Consider the following 20,970-nt stretch of genomic DNA (forward strand, 5'->3'; position numbering starts at 1 on the left):
TTTGCTCCTGAGGCATAAATCCAGGCCAATGTGATTTATGCAAATATGGTACAGATTGGACATACAGTCAAGCTGCCAGAGAAAGCAGTGGAGGCTAGTACAACAACAACAACAATTAAAAGGCATCTGGATGGGTATATAGACAGGAACGGGTTTAGAGGGATATGGGCCAAATGCTGGCAAATGGGACGAGATCGGTTTAGGATATCTGATTGGCATGGACAATTGGACAGAAGGGTCTGTTTCTGCGCTCTATAACGCTATGATAGGCAAGGGTCATGTAATTTTTTTTAATAGCGTTATCTTTGCCTATGGTGTTGATAAGCCCTTTAAAATGCATTATTCAAAATTTGTAAATGTGTTTTATGTTAAAGCACACTTTCATTTCAGATATTGCGCTCACATCTAAATTCACTTGACACCTGGACATTCCGGTTCTATCCCAAATTGTGCCAAGATTTGACTTTATATTTAAAGGCCCATAATGATTCATCAATTGTGTACTTTCCTGCAATTGCATACCATAGATACGTTTTCCACAGTGATTTTATAGTGACTGAGAATTTCAAACCATAGTCCATTCTCTGGCTGCCATTTAAATAGTTAACCTACCTTCTCCTGCAAAGCATTTGCTACAGCCTTCCCAATACCCAACCATGAAACAGTATAATTGCCAGTGCAGTCATACACTTCCCCCCAAATAAAGGAATCCCTGGAATCTGACCAATCTCATTTCAAATTACCGCACTCCCTTCCCATAGGACTCCTCTACTCTCTCACTCTACCCATTGCCTTCTACAAGTTTACCCTTTCTTCTCTTTCTACCCCTTTTATCTCATTTCATTTTGGGCCATTTATTCTCTTGTCCTCTTCGCTTCCCCTTTTATTTCACCAATCACCAAAAGCTAGTGGACAAGTGGGAACAAAATCAAAAAGGCTAATGAAGTATCAATCTTTATACCAAGGGTTTTAAATACAAGTGATACATCCCTTCTCCAAAGTCTGGGTCACACAGATGGTTGGGACACAATCTAAATTGACCAGAATCATACCAGGACATAACAGATTAATTATAAAATCAGATTATAGAAACATTTCTTGCATTCCCTGGAGTTTAGATGATTGGAAGATGCTGTAATTCCAAACGTCAGTAATGAAAATACGAAAGAATGCTCTTCTGAGACGAGGCACTTTTCCCCATCGGGGGATCAACATTGAAAACCCTTGTCCTCATCCTGCATCTAAGCATAAACATCTGTTTGAAAGTTGCCTGAAAGATCAGCAGCCGTCTTCTACTGCCTCAGGATGACATATTTCAGTGAACAGAAGGTGTTGAAATATGCTGAAAATGCAATACATTTGAAAAATATAATATCCAATATTCCATTGTGATAAGCTTTTCATCAAATGCATTATATGTTAACATACAGGAAACTCTTGAAGAGTTCAAGAAGGAATCCAGTGAAAGTAACAAACCGAGATTGCTGCTTTCAGCTGCAGTGGCATCTGGCTTAAGAAACATTCAAGCAGGCTATGAAATAGAAAAGATTTCAGAGTATGTACAAGCTATTTATGTGACGTACATTTTCCAACTGATGCAGTTTGCATTTCATCGTACTCTAAATTTAGTAACCACATTCCTGACAATAACAACCAAGACATTGAATAAGTGCAATATTTCTACTGTACTGAATAGAACCTTTCAAAAGTCAGATACATGATAAAACTTCTGAACCAAAGGGCTAGGGTGTGTTGTAGATTAAATATTCTAGCACTGGGCACTAAACAGCAGAATAAATAGGTTTAAGGAACAACTGGATTCAGTTTTAACGAAGGATGATATCGAAATTTATAACCAGAAGCCAGGAGTATAGGGTTTGATTTTGACAAACAACAAAACTTGGTGAGTGTACTGAAACAAAAACGCAACGTAGAACCTTATAGGAGGCGGAGGCTGTGGGTTGTGGAGAGTCATGTGGCAGAATCAGGCAAGTGTGGCCAGGGTACATCTTGTTGGGTGCACACACATCATCCTTTATGCTTTTCACAAGCTATGTTGAGAGATTCTTGCAAGGCAGTGGCAATTTGCCAACTGACAGTCAGTAATGCTTGTTAAATGCCTTGTTAACAGCCCAACTTGCCTCATTAATATTCAAACTCCCATCTTACCAAACAAGCCTGACAAGGGGAAAACTCAATAGAAAATCAAAGTGGGTCCCTGGCTCTCTGCTTGCGGCAAGGGACCTTCATGTTGGACACTGGGCATCAACACTTCAAGGCATGCTCCAGGGCATTGGCCACATGTACGTCACATCCACAGAAATTAGCATCCAACATGTGCCAGGCTTTAAGCACCCTCTTGGCACAACTCGGATCCACTTAAAGGACACTTTAACACGTCAAAGCTGCACTGGCAACTGTGTTTATAATGCTGTAGCAAAGACAATGTGTGTTCAGAAACACAAACCCAGCTCATGGACAGGACTAGACTGCACCTTTGGGCCCTTTGCTTGCTCTAGCAAGCTCACTTGCTCGGTGTCTACTGGATACTCAAGCCTCACCTTGCCTCTTTTCACTTTGCCCCCTCAGCCAGAGATACCAGGCTGACATTACTGTCACTTTGTCTTGCTGTTTGGCACGGATACAAATTCAGTAAGTTGGCTTTAGTTGCCAGCAAGCCTCAGTCAAGTCTAGGGGGATAGCTTCCATTCAGCAACGCCTGGCACCATAAGTCAAGATCAATCTCTGATACCAGTTCAGGGCTTGCCTGGGTATTCAGAGTCAGGATCCTGTTCTCACAAGGAGTGAAAAACCGAATGCCAGGCAGCCCACCAACTTCTCTTGACTCTTTCTGCCCTGTTGGAGTTGCCTTCCTCCTGGCATGAGAAAGAGAGAGAAAGAGAGGAATTACATGAGATGTAAGTAAGTGGCACAGCTGTTCCTATTGGTGCAGGTGAGAAAGTGTCCCAAGTTGGTGAGTAGGAAGTGTAGAGGATATGTAGTGTTCATGGTTTTCAGGAGGTGACAGAGGCTAAGGCAGGATGTTACAAACAATACTGAGAGTGATACAGCGTGAGATTTGGTGGGAAGTGAGTACAGTAGCAGAGATAGAGTGAATATGAGGTATCTGAGAGATGGTGGTATTTACCTCAGCAGAGAGGAAAAGGACATTGGCCCCCTCCCTATATTACTCTGCATTTCTCCAGGCAGCTGATACTGCACTGACCCAGGTGTCAATCACTCGTGGCACAGTCTGGTGTTGGAGCAGCGACTGCTGATCTTGAGGGAGGAGAAGTCCTGCATTGGCACTATCCAACCAACAGGACCTCCACAACCCTACACACAAACTAGTAGTTGATTTCCCTGTCTGCCATGTCTGGGGCAAATATGAGGAATCATGCAGGGCAGCTCAACAGTGCTGGTCCATGTGCACCATGAGCCCAGGCCCAAGGCTTGCTGATCTTTTGGTGGTTTTTGGCTAAACAGCAAGTTTTTACAGGAACAATGTGTAGTAAGATGGGGCAGAAATCATCTGAGAGACTCCATTTGAGAACAACGTTTTTGGCAATTAATGAGGCATTGGAAAGACAAGGCAAGAAAATTCACTGAGCCTTATGGGGACAAACCCTCCCAAAAACCCAATGCAACCCAAACTTTATCAAAAAACAAAAGAAATATCCAGCCCGTAGTGCCAAAGAAACTCAGCAAGTGTGCCAGCATCTATGGAGGAAAAAAACAAAGTTAACGCTGAGTCCAATTTGACTCTTCTTCAAAAATTGTTGATGAGTAACTGGCCTTTTCCTGTTCCTTACAATTCTCATTTGATAATGTATAAGCTATGAAGCATAATAAATAAATTACAGATTTAGAGACAGCAGGAAGATAATCATTGCTATTCTTCATCACTGGTTGGGTCAATGTATGCAGCAATACGTCCTTGAGTACCAGCCCCAACATCTTATTTTTGTTTTATATAGGCCCCTAGATTTTATCGGTGTGATGACATATGAATTCCATGGACCATGGGATGTTAAAATTGGACCAAATAGCCCTCTGTACAGAAGTTCTACTGATTATTATGACGATAAATACTTTAACGTTGTATGTATAAAAATTAAGAGAATCATTTCTACGTTTTTAATTTTTCTCACGTTCATTTGAATCATTAATGCAAATTTAAAATGTTAGTTCAAATAATATTTCTTCCTTGTAGGAGTTTGCTACAAACTACTGGAAAGAAAATGGTGTCCCTGCAGAAAAACTGTTGGTTGGATTTCCAACTTATGGCCGTACCTTTACACTCTGTTCAGCTGAGAACAAACCTGGTGCTGCAGCATGTGGTCCTGCATCACCTGGGAACTGTACTAAAGCAGCTGGCATTTGGGCCTACTATGAGGTACGGTTTAAAATTTTATATTTAAAAAATTATGTCAACATCTTGCATCATAACATTCACAGGAAGAAACTTTAGCGCCCCTCATATAAATCATGAAAATTAAAGCTACTGCAACTCTGATTACAACAGAAGTCTGTTGTATTACCATGCCCTGACTTTGCAACAGCCCACAGATTAAAAAAAAATCAGCATCTTTAGTTACCAGAATCATGCCATCTACCACAGAGATATCTTTACCACGATCATCGCGAAATATTAACATTGTTGTAAAAAGGAACTTGCTGTCACTTTGTTTCATTTTGCACTACTCAGGATAGAATTGCAAGAATATCAAACTTCAAAGGGAACAACAATAAATACTGGAATTTCCAGCTTAAATAGAAAATTTCTATCAAGATTTGCACCACCAAACAATTATTTAACTACCAAATAATGAAGCCTTAACAGAAGTGTTATGCATTTACCATAATTGCATTCAATGTTTTTGTCAATTAGAGTAAGAAGATATACTATAATCCAGAGGAAGTGCCTGGGTTAAAATTAGTTAAACAATGAGTAGATAAAATCATATTTCTCCCTCAATTTCAAATCAATCTATTCGTCAGTTGCACAATGACTTTCATTTGTAAGCAAGTTGTTTAAATGAAATCCGTTGAGTACATAAGCTAAAGATTTGCCCCTTCATCCTCTATTCTTTTCCTCCTACCTGCCCTTTGCATTCTCTGAATTTCATCCATTGCAGGGTAGGAGCAGATGTCAGTTCAGTGTTGCTCCTTTACTTCCATATGGAAACAATGGAACGTTATCAGTAATTGAGTCTAACCCATCATCTGCAAACCAACTTCCTAGTTCAGTGAACATACTCACAACAAGTATAAATGGAAACATCCTTGTGAAACGGATTAATGGCACTAAATTTGTAATCAGTTACTAAACTTCACTATTTGTAATCTAATTGATATGATTTGTCTGGTGGTGTTTTGGGGTCTTAGTTAGCCATTGTATTTATTAATGACTTAGGCAATGGGTTAGAAGTCATTTTTGTTTTCAAATTTGCTAATGATGGAAAGATTGTAATCAATATAGACAGAAGAGAATTTTGATACAGTAAGTGAAGAGGCAGGAGCATGGAAAATGGATTTTACCATAAGCAAATGTGAGCTTCAGACCTCAAAATGATAGAAGAGGGTGGTGTCAAAAAGTTGAAAGTTTAGAAACTGTGGAAGACAAAGAGAATTTCAAATCCAGAGATTATCTCCTTTAACAAATCATTGTAACATCTTGAACACTTTGATTAGATCATTTCTCAATCTTCCATTTTCAACAGAATATAATTTGTGCTTTGCAGCTTCAGGATGGCACAGAAGAGTATAAGTTCCCATAACGTACTTGTGCCTCAGTTGTAAACTGTACACATTTTTGTTAACAGATATGTGACTTCTTGAAAGGCGCCAACGAAGAGTGGATGGAGGAGCAGGAGGTTCCATATGCATATAAAGATGATGAGTGGGTTACTTATGATAACTTGAAGAGTTTTGAGAAAAAAGTATGTATCTTACAGTCATTTTCTGCTGCATTTAAGCAATTGTACATCTTAAATCCACCTGTTTACAGTGTACACAGTTAGTTTTACAGTTGGCATAGATATAGTTTTAATTAAACAGCTAGCAGGAAAGTAGAGAGAGTTTATGAGAAAGCATTAGCAGGTACAATTAAGGAAAATCCAAAGGATTTTTAAAAATGTATGTAAAGAGTAAGAGAATAACGAGGGAAAATGTAGGACCCATTTGGAACCATTAGAGGTAATCTGTGTGGGACCCAGAATACATGGGCACAATTCTCAATGAATACTTTGCACTGATCTTACAATAGAAAAGGACAACATAGGTACAGACATCATGTTGGAAGACTGTGAAATGTTAGAAGAAATTAGCATAAAGGAAAATTAGCAATGTTAGCAGCTTTAAAAGTGGATAAATCTGTAGGCTCAGCATCCCAGTCTATTGAGGGAGACACCCTGGCCACAGGTGAGGTTTCAGAGGAGCTAAGGACTACAAAGTTGTCAATTTATTTTAAAAAAGGAAAGCATAGATCAAGAAATTACAAGCCAGTCAGTTCAACCTCAATGGTGAGAACGTAATAGTACAAATTCCAAGGTATAGAATATATTTACACTTGGGCATACACAGATTAATCAGGGATAGTCAGCTTGGATTTAAGCAATGGGCCACTTTTGACAAATTTGAGAAATTAAACAGGAACATTGATGAAGGTGATGCATTTGATGTGATCTACATGGACTTTAGCAAGACTTCTGATACGGTCCAAAAAGAACTGAAAAAAACTGTGGATGCTGTAAATCAGAAACAAAACCAGAAACTGCTGGAAAAGCTCAGCAGGTCTGGCAGCATCTGTGAAGAGAAATCAGAGTTAACGTTTTGAATGCCAGTTCTGAGGAAAGGTCAGCGGAACTGAAATGTTAACTTTCCACACGATCCCTCAGGGCAGACTGGTGAAGAAAGAAAAAGCCCATCAAATCCAAGGCAAAATGACAATGTTGGATCCAAAATTGGCTGAGAAGCAGCAAGTAAAGGGCGATAATAGAGAGATATTTCTGTGACTGCAAGTTTGTTTCCAGTGGGGGTCCACAAGACTCGCTGCTGGAACTCCTGCTGATTGCAGTGTACATGAATGATTTGGACTTAATTGCAGGGAGCCTGCAATTTGTGAATTACACAAAAAAAAACTCATGACCACAGCAATAAGTGGAATTCAACCTGAAAACGTGAGAGGACTAACAAGACAAGAAATTAAACTATGAATGGTAGATCCCCAGAAAGGACTGAAAATCAGGTGGACTTATGTGCATGTCCATTGATCCCTGAAGGTATCAAGACAGGTAGTTAAAAAGGTAGATGAGATACTTGCCTTTATTAGCCAAGGTATATAATATGAGAGTAAAGAGGATATGCTGGAACTGTACAAATGTTGGTTAGGTCACAGGTAAAGTGCTGGTGCAGTTTAGGTCACATTATGGGAAGGACTAAAGAGGGTCCAGAATGCTACCTGAGCAATCGGGAAAGATTAGACAGTCTGGGATTGTTTTCCTTGGAACAATAAAGATTAAGAGGATACCTCAAGGAGGTGTATAAGATTGTGAAGGGCATCGATCTGGTGGATTGGAAAGCATGTTTTCATTAGTAGAGGCGTCAATAACTTTAAGGTAAAAAGTAGAAGGCTAATAGGACAGTTGACAATTATTTTACACTCAGAGGGTGGAGGAAGTCTGGAACTCTTCACCTGAAAGTGTGTTTGAAACAAAAAGAACTCTGGTAACACTGAAGCAAAAATTAGGATATTCACTTGTGTTGCCATAATCTCAGGAATATGGGCCAAAAGCTGAAAATGGGACTACTTGTTGAGTGACACATGTATGATGGGTTGAATAGCCTCCTCTGTACTGTAAACGTCTGTGTATCAACAAATTTATGACTCTAACTTCATAGCATGTTGCTTCCAAAGGCATTGATGACTAGATTTCCTTTTTAATTGTGTTTAATAACTTATGTTTTCTATAATGTTGTCTGAATGCTTAGTAATATTAGCTAGTAATATAGATACCAGATAGTATTATGGATAATAAAGAAAACAAACAAGTTGCTGTTCATTTGGAAGCATCCAGTCCCTCAGTTTCCCATCACTTCCTAAAGACTTGTCCGTAGCACTCAGTATCTGAGCAAGTGGTTTATCAGCATTGCGTGAGCCAAGAGAGCAAGTACTGGCAGGATGTTCAATTGTGATAACATCACAATACAGACTGGCAGATGTTTGTGACAGAATCAAGGCAGGTAGATAGAATTAAGATTTAGAACAATCATGATCTAACAATGGCAAAACAGGTTAGGAAGAACACACTTGCTGATGCTTTCTGCAAAGAGTCACTAAAACAATAAAAATTTCATTTCTCCATGTGCTCGCTTAGTGTTCTCCAGTGTGCATCACCTGTTATGTGATTGGTCAGAATGGTTCCAGAATCCAATGAGATCCACGAGAGGCCGTGCACTTGATATCATGAAAACATCTAATTTTGACCCTGATGCAGCTGAAATGAAGACTAACCCTTGAACTGCATATGATGGTATTACACAGTAACAGTGGTCCACAAGAAGAGTCCATTCTGACTAAATAGAATGCTTTAAATTCTTTTTACATAGGTGGAATGGCTAAAAAACAATAGCTTTGGTGGTGCAATGGTTTGGACAATCGACATGGATGATTCCAAAGGTACTTTCTGTAAGCAAGGAAAATCACCCCTCATTAGTAAGCTGAAGATTATGCTTTCTTCAAAATCTAAACCTAAAGATGATTCATCAGGTAATTTATTATTTCATGCAACTTTTCTGAACCAGATAAATATTTGTTACGCTGAAACGCAACTCATTTTGATGCACTTGTTTGTCTATTTTAAAATCCATTACCATAATTATTTTGATAACCTCAACTATATGGACAGATACAGGCACGTTTTTAAAAAGCTGCTCATTCAATAAAATTAAATATATTCATGCACTAATATCATATTAAAAATTAATGGCAAAATAATACCATAAGTTTTCACACTGTGGGAACCATGAATACTGATGTGGCACATTAGCGATTGCCTTGTGGAGATCCAAGCACAATATTGCTCAGTACATAACAATGATCTCTAAATTGAGAAAATTTTCCAATCTTCCCATCACATTTAATGATGTTACTATTGCCGAATCTCCCCCACCAACTATCAACATTTAGGAGGCTACTCTCAACTAGGAATAGAACTAGACCAGTCACATAAACAGTGTGTGTAGGAACATTTTCTCCTGACCAGGTCTGAAAACTCAGGAATCAGGCAGGATTCTGGCAAGTGGAAGACTTTTATTCAAGCAGAAACCAGTTAATGCAGGGAGAGGGCCGAAGGATCTTCCCCTGAGACTGGACTCAGAAAGGAGATCCATGACACACTCAAATTTGTAGAGTAAAAGCAGTGTTTTATACATTTGTGCTCCATAACATGGGTTACAGTCCTTCCCCCATAATCAATATACCCAATCCTGTAAAACATCTAATCAATGCTGGGCATCCCTAAGGACAGTCCCACGTCCCATTATCTCATGGCATTTAATGGACACTACAATCGCTAGATCTTTATAGGCATCCCATTCATTTGCATTCCAAAGTACTCTATTGGGTCTGTCTCAGACTGGCTTATCTCTAAGGACAGCTTGAATTTTGTTATTCACTGTATTTCATTTAATTACTCCTCTTCAATTTTGAACTATCCTAATTATATGGAAAAATACAAAAAAGTCAGAGTTTTAATTACTATAAGATTTGAAATATTGGTTTGTGATATGAAGTTTGTTATAAACTGTAAAGTTAGACATTATATAAATATATATACACACACAGCTATTTGTCCCCTTAGTACTTTGTGAATAATGGGCTTTGAACAATCTATATTGTTCAGGCATCTGAGAGGGCATTTCTGAAAGTTAATTAACTTTCACATATTGGCATAAATACTTTGGTTATATGTATCTATTTTTGTTGAAAACTATCCCTGTAATTCTCTACAGAATCTTTAACTAGAACCTATTGCTTAATATTGTGAGTAATTAACTTCAAAGAAACAATTATTTACGACAAAATTACTAACTGCTGTTCTGTTAGCTGTTTAGGGAATTAACAGGCCATGTATTGCACCTGGTGCTCATTCATTTACTGGGACAATTATTCTTTCATTAATGATGCTGGGCATACTCTTATCAAACCTGTCTGGAAAGGTGTACACAAAGGTTCTTTCACTGGCCTTGGAATAGTTCAGTTCAAAGGTGCTATTGTTTTCTTTACTTAAAGGCGGTAACAGACTGTTTGCCTTATTCGTCTCCTGTTAACCATCTTCTGATTTAATGCTCGGGCAGGCTGCCTTTCTGACAGCCATTTTGTGTAAGCAGACATGGGCCATTTTGTTATAAGCAGATACGGGTCATTCCTACAGTGTGGCTATAAAAATCAGTCAGAAGCTGTCAATTTTAGTGAGTAACTCATTCCCTTACTCCCCAAACCTTATCTTCCATCTACAAGACAAGCCAGAACTGTGAGAGTACTCTCTTCACTTGCCTGGATGAGTGCTCAAGCAGCACAAAACCATTCAGGATAAAGTAGTCGATCAATGACAACACCCAACTGGCTTGCTCTACCAATGATGCAGGGGCAGTAACATGTACCATCTATAAATGCAATGCAACAGCTCACTAAGCATCAAGTGGAGAACCTTTAATGTTCAGTGAAATAGCAAAGTTACTTTATGTTTTCTTCCATTTTCAAGTACATGACTCTACCATGTGGAAGGATTAGGACAGCAGGCACTAGGGAACACCACTGAGCACAAATTCTCTTCTGACATACATCAGATACCAACAAGAAAATAGAAATTTAAATGGCACCCAGACTGACCAGGTGAAAATCTGTCCTGCTTGTTCCTTATAAAGCATGATCACGAGGAACTCTTAATCAGTTTCTAATGTGGACTCACAAATCTGCCTTAAATTTGATGACTCTAGTTACAGGCTGTGCTATGGAAAAGTCACATAGATGTACTAAAAGTGCTATTCTGGGAGATTCCACTGAGGCATACTAGTTTAAGCAAGTACTTGAAAATGTAAGAAAACAAAGTAACTTTGCAAATTTCACTGAACATTAAGAGTCTGTGGCTCGTTGGTCTAGGGGTATGATTCTCGCTTCGGGTGTTTGGCTAGGCGGATTTGAGAGAGAACCCCGATTCAAATCCCGGACGAGCCCTTATTTCTGGGCAGCACGGTGGCACAGTGGTTAGCACTGCTGCCTCACAGTGCCGGAGACCCTGGTTCAATTCCCGCCTCAGGCGACTGACTGTGTGGAGTTTGCACATTCTCCTCATGTCTGCGTGGGTTTCCTCCCACAGTCCAAAAATGTGCAGGTTGGGTGAATTGGCCATGCTAAATTGCCCATAGTGTTAGATGAAGGGGTAACTGTAGGGGAATGGATCTGGGTGGGTTGCGCTTCGGCGGGTCGGTGTGGAGTTGTTGGTCGAAGGGCCTGTTTCCACACTGTAAGTAATCTAATTAAAGGTTCGCCACTTCAGTACGTTCATTATGTCATTCCATAAATGTCAACCCTTTGACCAAGCTTTTATTTGCCAGTCTAAAATGTCTCAATATAGCTCAGTGCCCTCTCCGCTTGGGATATTTTAAGATAGTAATATTTACCTCCATGTCAACTTCAATATATTGGTTTGCTTTCTTTCAGCCACAACAACTATATCACCAACCCCTACTTTAGAAAATTCATCAAATTCTCAGCCTTCTACAACATGCCCCAATCTGGAATTCTGCAGTGACAAAAATAATGGTAGCTATCCAATTTCATGTGCTGCGGACAGCTTTTATCGATGCACCAACAAAAACACCGACATCGAGAACTGTCCCAAGGGTACTTCCTATAACACAATTAAAGGCAAATGTGTTTGGCCAGATAGATTATTTCCAGCAATCAATTTAGTAGCCAACAACTTTTGCAAAGGCAAGCGTGATGGTAACTATGCAATTCCAACTCCCAAATATTTTAGATGCTCTGCTGATAAAACACGAATAAAGCAATGTCCTCCTGACCTACTCTATAATACAGTGAACAGAAACTGTGACAAAAGTATGCTTGCTGACTTTGATATTACTTTTTGCAGCAACAACCTTGATGGTACTTACCCAATTCCAGGCAAGCCAAACAAATTCTATCACTGTTCCAATAAGGAGACTAACATTGGGAGTTGCCCCAAAGGAAGTTTTTATAATAATTTATGTAAGTGTTAGACACAACTGTATGTATAATAAGTTCACACTGGATGACAATAAAAGTAGTTTGAATAATTACAATGTTAAAATGCTCATACTGGGACCATTAGTACAAAACTGAATGACTATTTTATTATCTTGGAATGCATGTTGCCGACACCAAGATGGCCATCTGTGCATGCAGTGGTAGATGATGATGCTGGCTCATCCCTTCAAATTTTCTGCCTGTTTGCCACCCTCTTCACAAGAACGCATTCTGGATGTGGCCCCATCATCTACTATAACCCCTCCCACATCCCGCACCGCATCACCTCACTGCTAGTGTCTGCATCCCTCAATGCACAACTTCCCGTTTTGCTTAGGGTGTGGGGCAGAGTGAGATATGGAGAGTTGAGTGCACCTCTGGGTCAATGTCAATCAGCAGCAGTTTTGTAGGTTTAATAAATCCACAGGCTGAAAATTCAATTCTGCCATACTGTAAGATCTGCTGCTTTCGCTGAGCCAGACTCAGGGGTTTGATTGCAAAGTGATGCTTTCTTATATATGTGAATGCAATTGGCAATAGACGCAACCTTTATATTTGTGTTGCAGCATCATATGGTTTAAGAATTTAGGATTTCCGAATATCGCCCAATTCCACTTTGATCAGTAATAAAACACATTATGACGTCCCTGGTGACCAACACTGGCCTCAACAATTTAACAATCCCATATCTTAAACAATTCATTCACTTTTTCTCCCCACCTTCACAATGCTCTTCTTGAGTTGTGCCAAGCCCACCTGGTTCCTGACCTCTTACAAGTTTACTTCAAAATGGAGGAGAGCTGAATACTGCCCTTGATATCAAGACAACATCTGACCAATTTGACTTTAAAGGAGCCCTGACAAAACTGGAGCAGTTGAGAATCACATGGCAAAACTCTTCATAGTGTCTGACCAAGCACAAAAAAAGGATGAATGTGGTTGTTGACAGCCAATCATCTCAGGCATAGGGCATCACGGCAGCAATCTTCAGGGTCATGAAATAACCTTCATTCATTCATCATTGACCTTCTCTCTCACAAGATCAGAAGTGTGGATGGTCACTAATGACTGGAAAGGTGTACACAAAGGTTCTTTCACTGGCCTTGGAATAGTTCAATTCAAAGGTGCTATTGCTTTCTTTGCGTGACTTCACAAATACCGAAGCCACCCATGCAATGTACATATTAATTTGACGTCAATTAGATCATGCTGTGTTCAAATCTGTTCCATCACTGTATAAGACTGTGGTCAATCTGATTACTCCATATTCCCAACTGTTGCAGATAACCTTTAATCCTCTTGCTTATCAAGAATCCATTATGAATTTCATTGCATCATTAACAACAAGACCGAAACAACATTCAGGCTTGGGCTAATAAATGGAAAATAGCATTCAGACCAGTTAAATGTAGTCTAATAAAAATCCCCAACAATAGAAAATGTAAGGATCTACCCTTGATATCCAGTGACATTACCATCAATAATTTAAAGGTTACTGTGGACCATATAATTAATTATGTCATCAACATTAATAGGAGAAAGTGAGGACTGCAGATGCTGGATTCTCCTGCTCCTTGGATGCTGCCAACCTGCAATCTTCTTCCTGACCTCTACACCCCTCCACCCCCGCCTATCACCCTCACTTTAACGTCCTTCCACCTATCGCATTTCCAACGCCCCTCCCCCAAGTCCCTCCTCCCTACCTTTTATCTTAGCCTGCTAGGCACACTTTCCTCATTCCTGAAGAAGGGCTCATTCCCGAAACGTCGATTTTCCTGCTCCTTGGATGCTGCCTGACCTGCTGCGCTTTTCCAGCAATACATTTTCAGCAAAGTTGGAAACCACACAACACCAGGTTATTGTCCAACAGGTTTATTTGAAAATACAAGCTTTTGGAATGCTGCTCCTTTGTCAGGTAGCCGGTGGGGCAGGATACATGGGACACAGGATTTATAATGTATTAGAAAAACCTAGATAGCTGTTAAGTCTTTAGTCACATTCTGCTTTGCCACTTGATCATGGCTGTTATGTTTCTCGACCCCATTCTCTACATTCTCCTCACCATGTTTCATCCCCTTGCTAATCAAGGACCTACCTGTCTTAAATACACTGAAATGTACACTCCACAGCCCTCTGTAGCATAGATTCCATAGAATGAGTTCCATAGATTCACAACCCTGTGGCTGAAGTAATTCCTCCATGTTACAGTTCTAAAGGAAAGTCCATTCAGTCTGCGGCTATACCATCATTTCCTAGTCTCTCCTATCAATGGAAAGATGGTCTTCATTTCCATTCTATTCTGGCATTTCAGTTATCTGTAAGCTTTGACGAGATGCCCCCCACCCTTCTAAACTCAATCAAGTACAGCCCCAGAATGCTCAACCGCTTCTTATATGACAAGCTCTTCATTCCCAGAATTATTTTTGAGAATCTCCTCTGAACCCCCTCCAATGTCAACACATCCTTCTTGAGATACAGGGTCCAAAATTACTTATAACATTCCTAATACAGCCTTAGTAGTATATCTTTGCTCTTGTATTCTCGCTCTCTTGAAATGAATGCTAAGGTTGTGTTTAGTCCAACAGGTTTATTCAGGAAGCACTAGCTTTTGGAGAGCTGCTCCTTCATCAGGTGGTTGTGGAGTATAAGATCTAAGACACAGAATTTATAGCAAAAGTTTACAGTGTGATGCAACTGAAATGATGCATTGAGAAAGAACTGGACTGTTTGTTAGTCTCTCATCTTTTAGAATGACCATGTTGTCTTCAGTTCTTTCATCTGTAAATCCCAGAACTTTTTTTAAAAGTTACATTCTCAGGTGAACTTTGGGTGCTGCATCAACTCAGATAATGCACTGAAGGTGTAAGGTTAAAGTCCGCCTGTCTGTGTCCCAAAGTTCAGATTGATTCTATTACTAAAAAAATGAATTTATAGAATCGTACATTGATTCATGCACGTTTTGAGCAAAATAAAATGTAATTCTGCAAATACAAATTCACCCCACGACCTTAGGTGCATGCATATGGGCGTGCATGGAGTGGGGGTGTCTGTGAGCGTATGTGTATGCACATAAGTGTAAAGGGGTAGAAGTCTGACAGAGGATGCATGTGTGTGTGTGCGCGTATGAGAGCTTGTGTATGAAGGGGGGTTGCGTGAGTGTATGGGTCTATAGGAATGTGTGTGTGTGTGTGTGTGTGTGTGAGAAAGAGAGTGTGTGTAGTGCAGTGGGGTAACTTGTAGTATGACATGAACACAAGGTGCCGGTTGAAGCCATCCCCATGGGTACCGAACTTAGCTAACAGCTTCCTCTCGGCCACTTTGCATTGTTGCCTGTCCCAAAGTTTGCCTTGGAGGATGGTCACCCAAAGATCCAAGGCCAAATGTCCTGGACTGCCGAAGTGTTCCCCAAGTGGGAGGAAACACTTCTGGCTGGGGATTGTTCTGTGGTGTCCATTCATCCGTTGCCGTAGCCTCTACTCGGTCTCGCCAATGTACCATGCCTCAGGGTATCCTTGCCTGCAGCGTGGACGTGGTAGGTACTCATGTGACTTGGCCAATGTTGTCTATCTTATACGCTGCAGGCAATAATGCCCTGAGGCATGGTACATTGCCAAGACTGAGCACAGGCTACTGCAACGGATGAGTGGACACCACACAACAATCACCAACCAGGAATGTTCCATCCCAGTCAGGGAACACTTCACCGTTCCGGGACATTCAGCCTCCGATCTTCAGGTGACCATCCTCCCCAGGCAAACTTTGAGACAGGCAATAACAAAGTGGCCAAGCAGAAGCTGTTGGTCAAGTTCGGTACCCCTGGGGATGGCCTCAACTAGGACCTTAGGTTCATGTCACACTACAGGTGATCCCACTGCACTACACACACTCACTCCTATAGACCAATACACTGACGCAGACCCCCTCTCATATGCTCGCACATACACACGAACCACACCGTCTCAGACATATACCCCTTTACAGTCACATACATATACACTCTCTGACACTCACACGCCCCTCCCCTGAACACACATCCACATGCGCGCGCGCGTAAAAGTTTGTGGGGTGAATTCGTACTTGCAGAATTACAATTTATTTTGCTCAATAACTGCATGAATCCATGAAATATTCTGTAAATCCCATTTTTTAGTAATAGAATCAGTCTGAACATTGGGAGACAGACTTTAACCTTACACCTTCAATGTACTGAGCTGAGATGGCACCTACAAGTTAACTTTTTAAAAAGTTCTGGAATTTACATAAGAAAGAACTGAAACCAACATGGTCATTCTAAATGATGAGAGACTTAAACAATCCAGGTTTTTTTCAATAGATCATTTCAGTTGCATCACACTGTAAACTTTTGCTATAAATTCTCTGTCTTACGATCTTATACTCCACAACCACCTGATGAAGGAGCAGTGCTCTGAAAGCTAGTGCTTCCAAATAAACCTGTTGGACTATAACCTGGTGTTGTGTGATTTTTAACTTTGTACACCACAGTCCAACACCGACATTTACAAATCAAGGTTGTGTTTATCTTCCTAACAGCCAACTGAACCTGGATGTTAGCCTTAAGAGAATCCTGAACTAGGACTCCCAAGTTCCTTTTTGCTTCAGATTTCCAAAGCTGTTTCCATTTAGAAAATACATATTTATTATTCCTATCAAAGTGCCTCTCACTGTCCCAAATTATGTTCCATCAGACACTTGTTTGCCCCCTCTCCTAGTCTGCTCTAGTCCTTCTGCACCTTCCCCACTTCCTCAATACTACCTGTCCCTCCACAACTCTGTCATCTGCAAAGCTAGTAACAATGTATTAATGGAGTAACCATGGGCACCCGCATGTAACCATGGGCACCCGCATGGACCCCAGCTATGCCTGCCTCTTCGTAGGATATGTGGAACAGTCCATCTTCCGCAGCTACTCTGGCACCATCCCCCACCTATTCCTCCGCTATATCGATGACTGTATCGGCGCTGCCTCGTGCTCCCACGAGGAAGTTGAACAGTTCATCCACTTTACCAACACCTTCCACCCTGACCTCAAATTCACCTGGACCGTCTGACTCCTCCCTCCCCTTCCTTGACCTTTCCATTTCTATCTCGGGCGACCGAATCAACACGGACATTTACTATAAACCGACCGACTCCCACAGCTACCTAGACTACACCTCCTCCCACCCTGCCCCCTGTAAAAACGCCATCCCATATTCCCAATTCCTTCGTCTCCGCCGCATCTGCTCCCAGGAGGACCAGTTCCAAATCCGTACAACACAGATGGCCTCCTTCTTCAAGGACCTCAATTTCCCCCCAGACGTGGTCGACGATGCCCTCCACCGCATCTCTTCCACTTCCCACTCCTCCACCCTTGAGCCCCGCCCCTCCAACCGCCACCAGGACAGAACCCCACTGGTCCTCACCTACCACCCCACCAACCTCCATGTCATTTCCGCCACCTCCAAACAGACCCCACCACCAGGGATATATTTCCCTCCCCTCCCCTATCAGTGTTCCGAAAAGACCACTCCCTCCGTGACTCCCTCGTCAGGTCCACACCCCCCACCAACCCAACCTCCACTCCCGGCACCTTCCCCTGCAACCGCAAGAAATGCAAATCTTGCGCCCACACCTCCCCCCTTACTTCGCTCCAAGGCCCCAAGGGATACTTCCATATCCACCACAAATTTACCTGCACCTCCACACACATCATCTATTGCATCCGCTGCACCCAATGTGGCCTCCTCTATATTGGGGAGACAGGCCACCTACTTGCGGAACGGTTCAGAGAACACCTCTGGGACACCTGGACCAACCAACCCAACCACCCCATGGCTCAACACTTCAACTCCCCCTCCCACTCCACCAAGGACATGCAGGTCCTTGGACTCCTCCATCGCCAGACCATAGCAACACGACGGTTGGAGGAAGAGCGCCTCATCTTCCGCCTAGAAACCCTCCAACCACAAGGGATGAACTCCAATTTCTCCAGTTTCCTCATTTCCCCTCCCCCCACCTTGTCTCAGTCAAATCCCTCGAACTCAGCACCGCCTTCCTAACTTGCAATCTTCTTCCTGACCTCTCCGCCCCCACCCCACTCCGGCCTATCACCCTCACCTTGAACTCCTTCCACCTATCGCATTTCCAACACCCCTCCCCCAAGTCCCTCCTCCCTAACTTTTATCTTAGCCTGCTGGGCACACTTTCCTCATTCCTGAAGGGCTTATGCCCGAAACGTCGATTCTCCTGCTCCTTGGATGCTGCCTGACCTGCTGCACTTTTCCAGCAACACATTTTCAGCGCTATTCACTTCTTTTGTCTAGGTAATTAATATATAATGCAAATAGCTGTGGTCTCAACCTAGACCCCTGTAGAATTCCACTTTCACTGCTGCCATCCTGGAAAGACCCTTTTATCCATACTCTCTACATTCTGCCAGTCAGCCAATCCTCTATCCAGCTCAGTACCTTGCCTCTAACGCCACAGGCTCTTATCTTATTTACTAGCTTCCTCTGTGGCACCTTGTCAAAGGCCTTCTGGAAATTCAAACATCACACTCATTGCCTCTTGTTTGTCTGAATTGCTCATTACCTCCTCAAAGAACTCTAATAGATTTGTCAAGCATAACCTCCCTTGATGAAGTTGTGCTGACTCTGTACTATTATACCATGTAGTTCCAAGTATTCTACAATCTCATCTTTGACAATGAACTCTAAAATCTTACTAACAACCAAGGTCAGGGTAACCAATCTATAGTTTCCAGTCTTCTGCCTCCCACCGTGCTTAAACAGAGATGTTGCAGTAGCCTTTTCCAGTTCTCTGGGACGATTCCAGTGATTCCTGAAAGATCACCACTAATGCCTCTACAATCTCCTCAGCTCTCTCCTTCAGAACTTCAGGGTGAGGTCCATCTGATTTATCCACCTTCAGAGCTTGCAGCTTCCCCAGCACCTTCTCCTGATTAATGGCTACTATACACCTCACCTCTGCCTCCTGATTCTCTTGAAGCTCTGGTAAGCTATTGGCATCTTGCATTGAAAGCTGATGCAATGTACCTATTCAATCCATCCACCATTAATTTTACCCCATTATGACTGCTCTTACTTTCCAGTGGTCCAATGTCTACTTCTGCCTCTCTCTTACCTTTTAGATATCTAAAAAGAATATTCTATTACTAACCAGCTTGCTCTCATGTTTCATTTTCTCTACACCTATTGATTTTTTAGTTGTCCTCTGCTGGTTTTTAGAGGCTTCCCACTAATCTTCACTGCATTGTATGCCTTAACACTATTTCTGATTTCCCTGGTCAGCCATGGTTGCTTCATTTCTTTTCTAGCACGCCTCCCACGTCTTCCTCTTTGGGATGAATCTCTGCTGTGCCTCTCAAATTATTCTCAGAAAGTTCTACCAGTGCTGCTCCACTGGATACCCTTCCACTCAACTCTAGTCATTTCCTCCCTCATGTCTCTATAGTTGCCTTTACTCTATTATAATAGTTACATCAGATACCAGCTTCTCCCTCTCAAACCACAATGGGATCCACCAGCTCCAATATCATGCAGTTATATCGCCTGACTGGGCATGTCTATTTGAATTATTTAGCTCTTGATTTTGTTTTGGAAAATTTCAAGCTTGTCTTAGTTTGTAAATATTTTCCCTATTTACCTTCAAACTGAAAGTAACCTATAAAAGTCAAACAGACCAAAGATATATAGGTTAGATGGATTGGCTATGCTAAATTGTCCTGCAGTATCCAGGAACATGCAGACTAGCTGGATTAGCCATGGTTAATCCAGGTTTACAGGGATGCGGTGGGTCTGGTGGGATGCTCTTCAGAGGTTTAATGCAGATTCTATGGGCCAAATGGCCTTTTTCTGCATTGTAGGGATTCTGTAAAATTAGCAGATATGCCCAACCAATGGACTTACAATTTACCTATGACGTGACCTTTTCTGTGCCCCAAATTGTCTCAGGTTGTATCTCACTCTGGATGTGATCTCTTCTTCCTGACAATGAAAAATTTACAGATTGTGCACTTTCAACAGGCCCTCTCTCTTGCCTGGACGTGTGCAATTCCAATACTTTTAACCTCATTGCCAAAATCGAAAGAGCACATTACACTATCTTGAACAACAGTTCAAAAAAGCAGCTCACCGTCAGGACACACAGATAGGCAATAAATAGCGGCCTTGTCAACAACACCATGTCCAAATGAAAAATATTACTTCTGGAACTCTCTAAAATCCCCCCCACCTCACAAATGCTTTCTCTTCATCTAAAACTTAAACCTTCCAAAACTTTGGTTTCTTTTAATCTTTCATTCCTCATGTCAATATCTGTCCCCATCTGTTTCCAATGTGATGTTTTAGAAGCATTATGAAAATTGCTTTAAATTAAAATACATTTGTTTAAGTAAAAACACATTGAATGTCTATCTCATTAGATACTTAAGTTCTACAAACCAACAATGTTCATTATTTAAGGATTTAATGCATATGTTGTACATACTATACAAGTAGAAGTTGGATTATGAATGACCAACATAACACACAGTAAACAGGCAAGTTTAATTAAACATAGGAAATTGGTTTGAAGTTCAAGCTAAATAAAGAGTGTTTATTTGCATCAAGAAGTATATTTACTTTACCACTCGTCATAAGTGAAACTATGAAATTAAA

General features: G+C 41.2%; 2 protein-coding genes across 3 annotated transcripts in view; one reads left to right on the forward strand and one right to left on the reverse strand.

Moving 5' to 3' along the window:
* LOC122563132 (acidic mammalian chitinase-like) overlaps window positions 1-12,342 on the forward strand; it is a 50,094-nt gene extending 37,752 nt beyond the window's left edge. For both annotated transcript variants that reach the window (XM_087973540.1, XM_043716583.2), the window contains 6 exons: window positions 1,431-1,555; window positions 3,978-4,101; window positions 4,214-4,396; window positions 5,826-5,942; window positions 8,611-8,770; window positions 11,726-12,342. In XM_087973540.1, coding sequence (XP_087829666.1) covers window positions 1,431-1,555; window positions 3,978-4,101; window positions 4,214-4,396; window positions 5,826-5,942; window positions 8,611-8,770; window positions 11,726-12,285 — 1,269 coding nt within the window. In that variant the 3' untranslated portion in view covers window positions 12,286-12,342. The remainder of the gene's footprint in view (window positions 1-1,430; window positions 1,556-3,977; window positions 4,102-4,213; window positions 4,397-5,825; window positions 5,943-8,610; window positions 8,771-11,725) is intronic.
* Window positions 1-20,970, reverse strand: part of LOC122563131 (uncharacterized) — a 91,436-nt gene that overhangs the window by 32,616 nt on the left and 37,850 nt on the right. The gene's annotated exons all lie outside the window — the stretch shown is intronic.

This window comes from Chiloscyllium plagiosum, unplaced genomic scaffold (genome assembly GCF_037043375.1).
Source record: "Chiloscyllium plagiosum isolate Xiang-an unplaced genomic scaffold, Cpla_swu_hap1 HiC_scaffold_26, whole genome shotgun sequence".
Lineage (NCBI taxonomy): Eukaryota > Metazoa > Chordata > Chondrichthyes > Orectolobiformes > Hemiscylliidae > Chiloscyllium > Chiloscyllium plagiosum.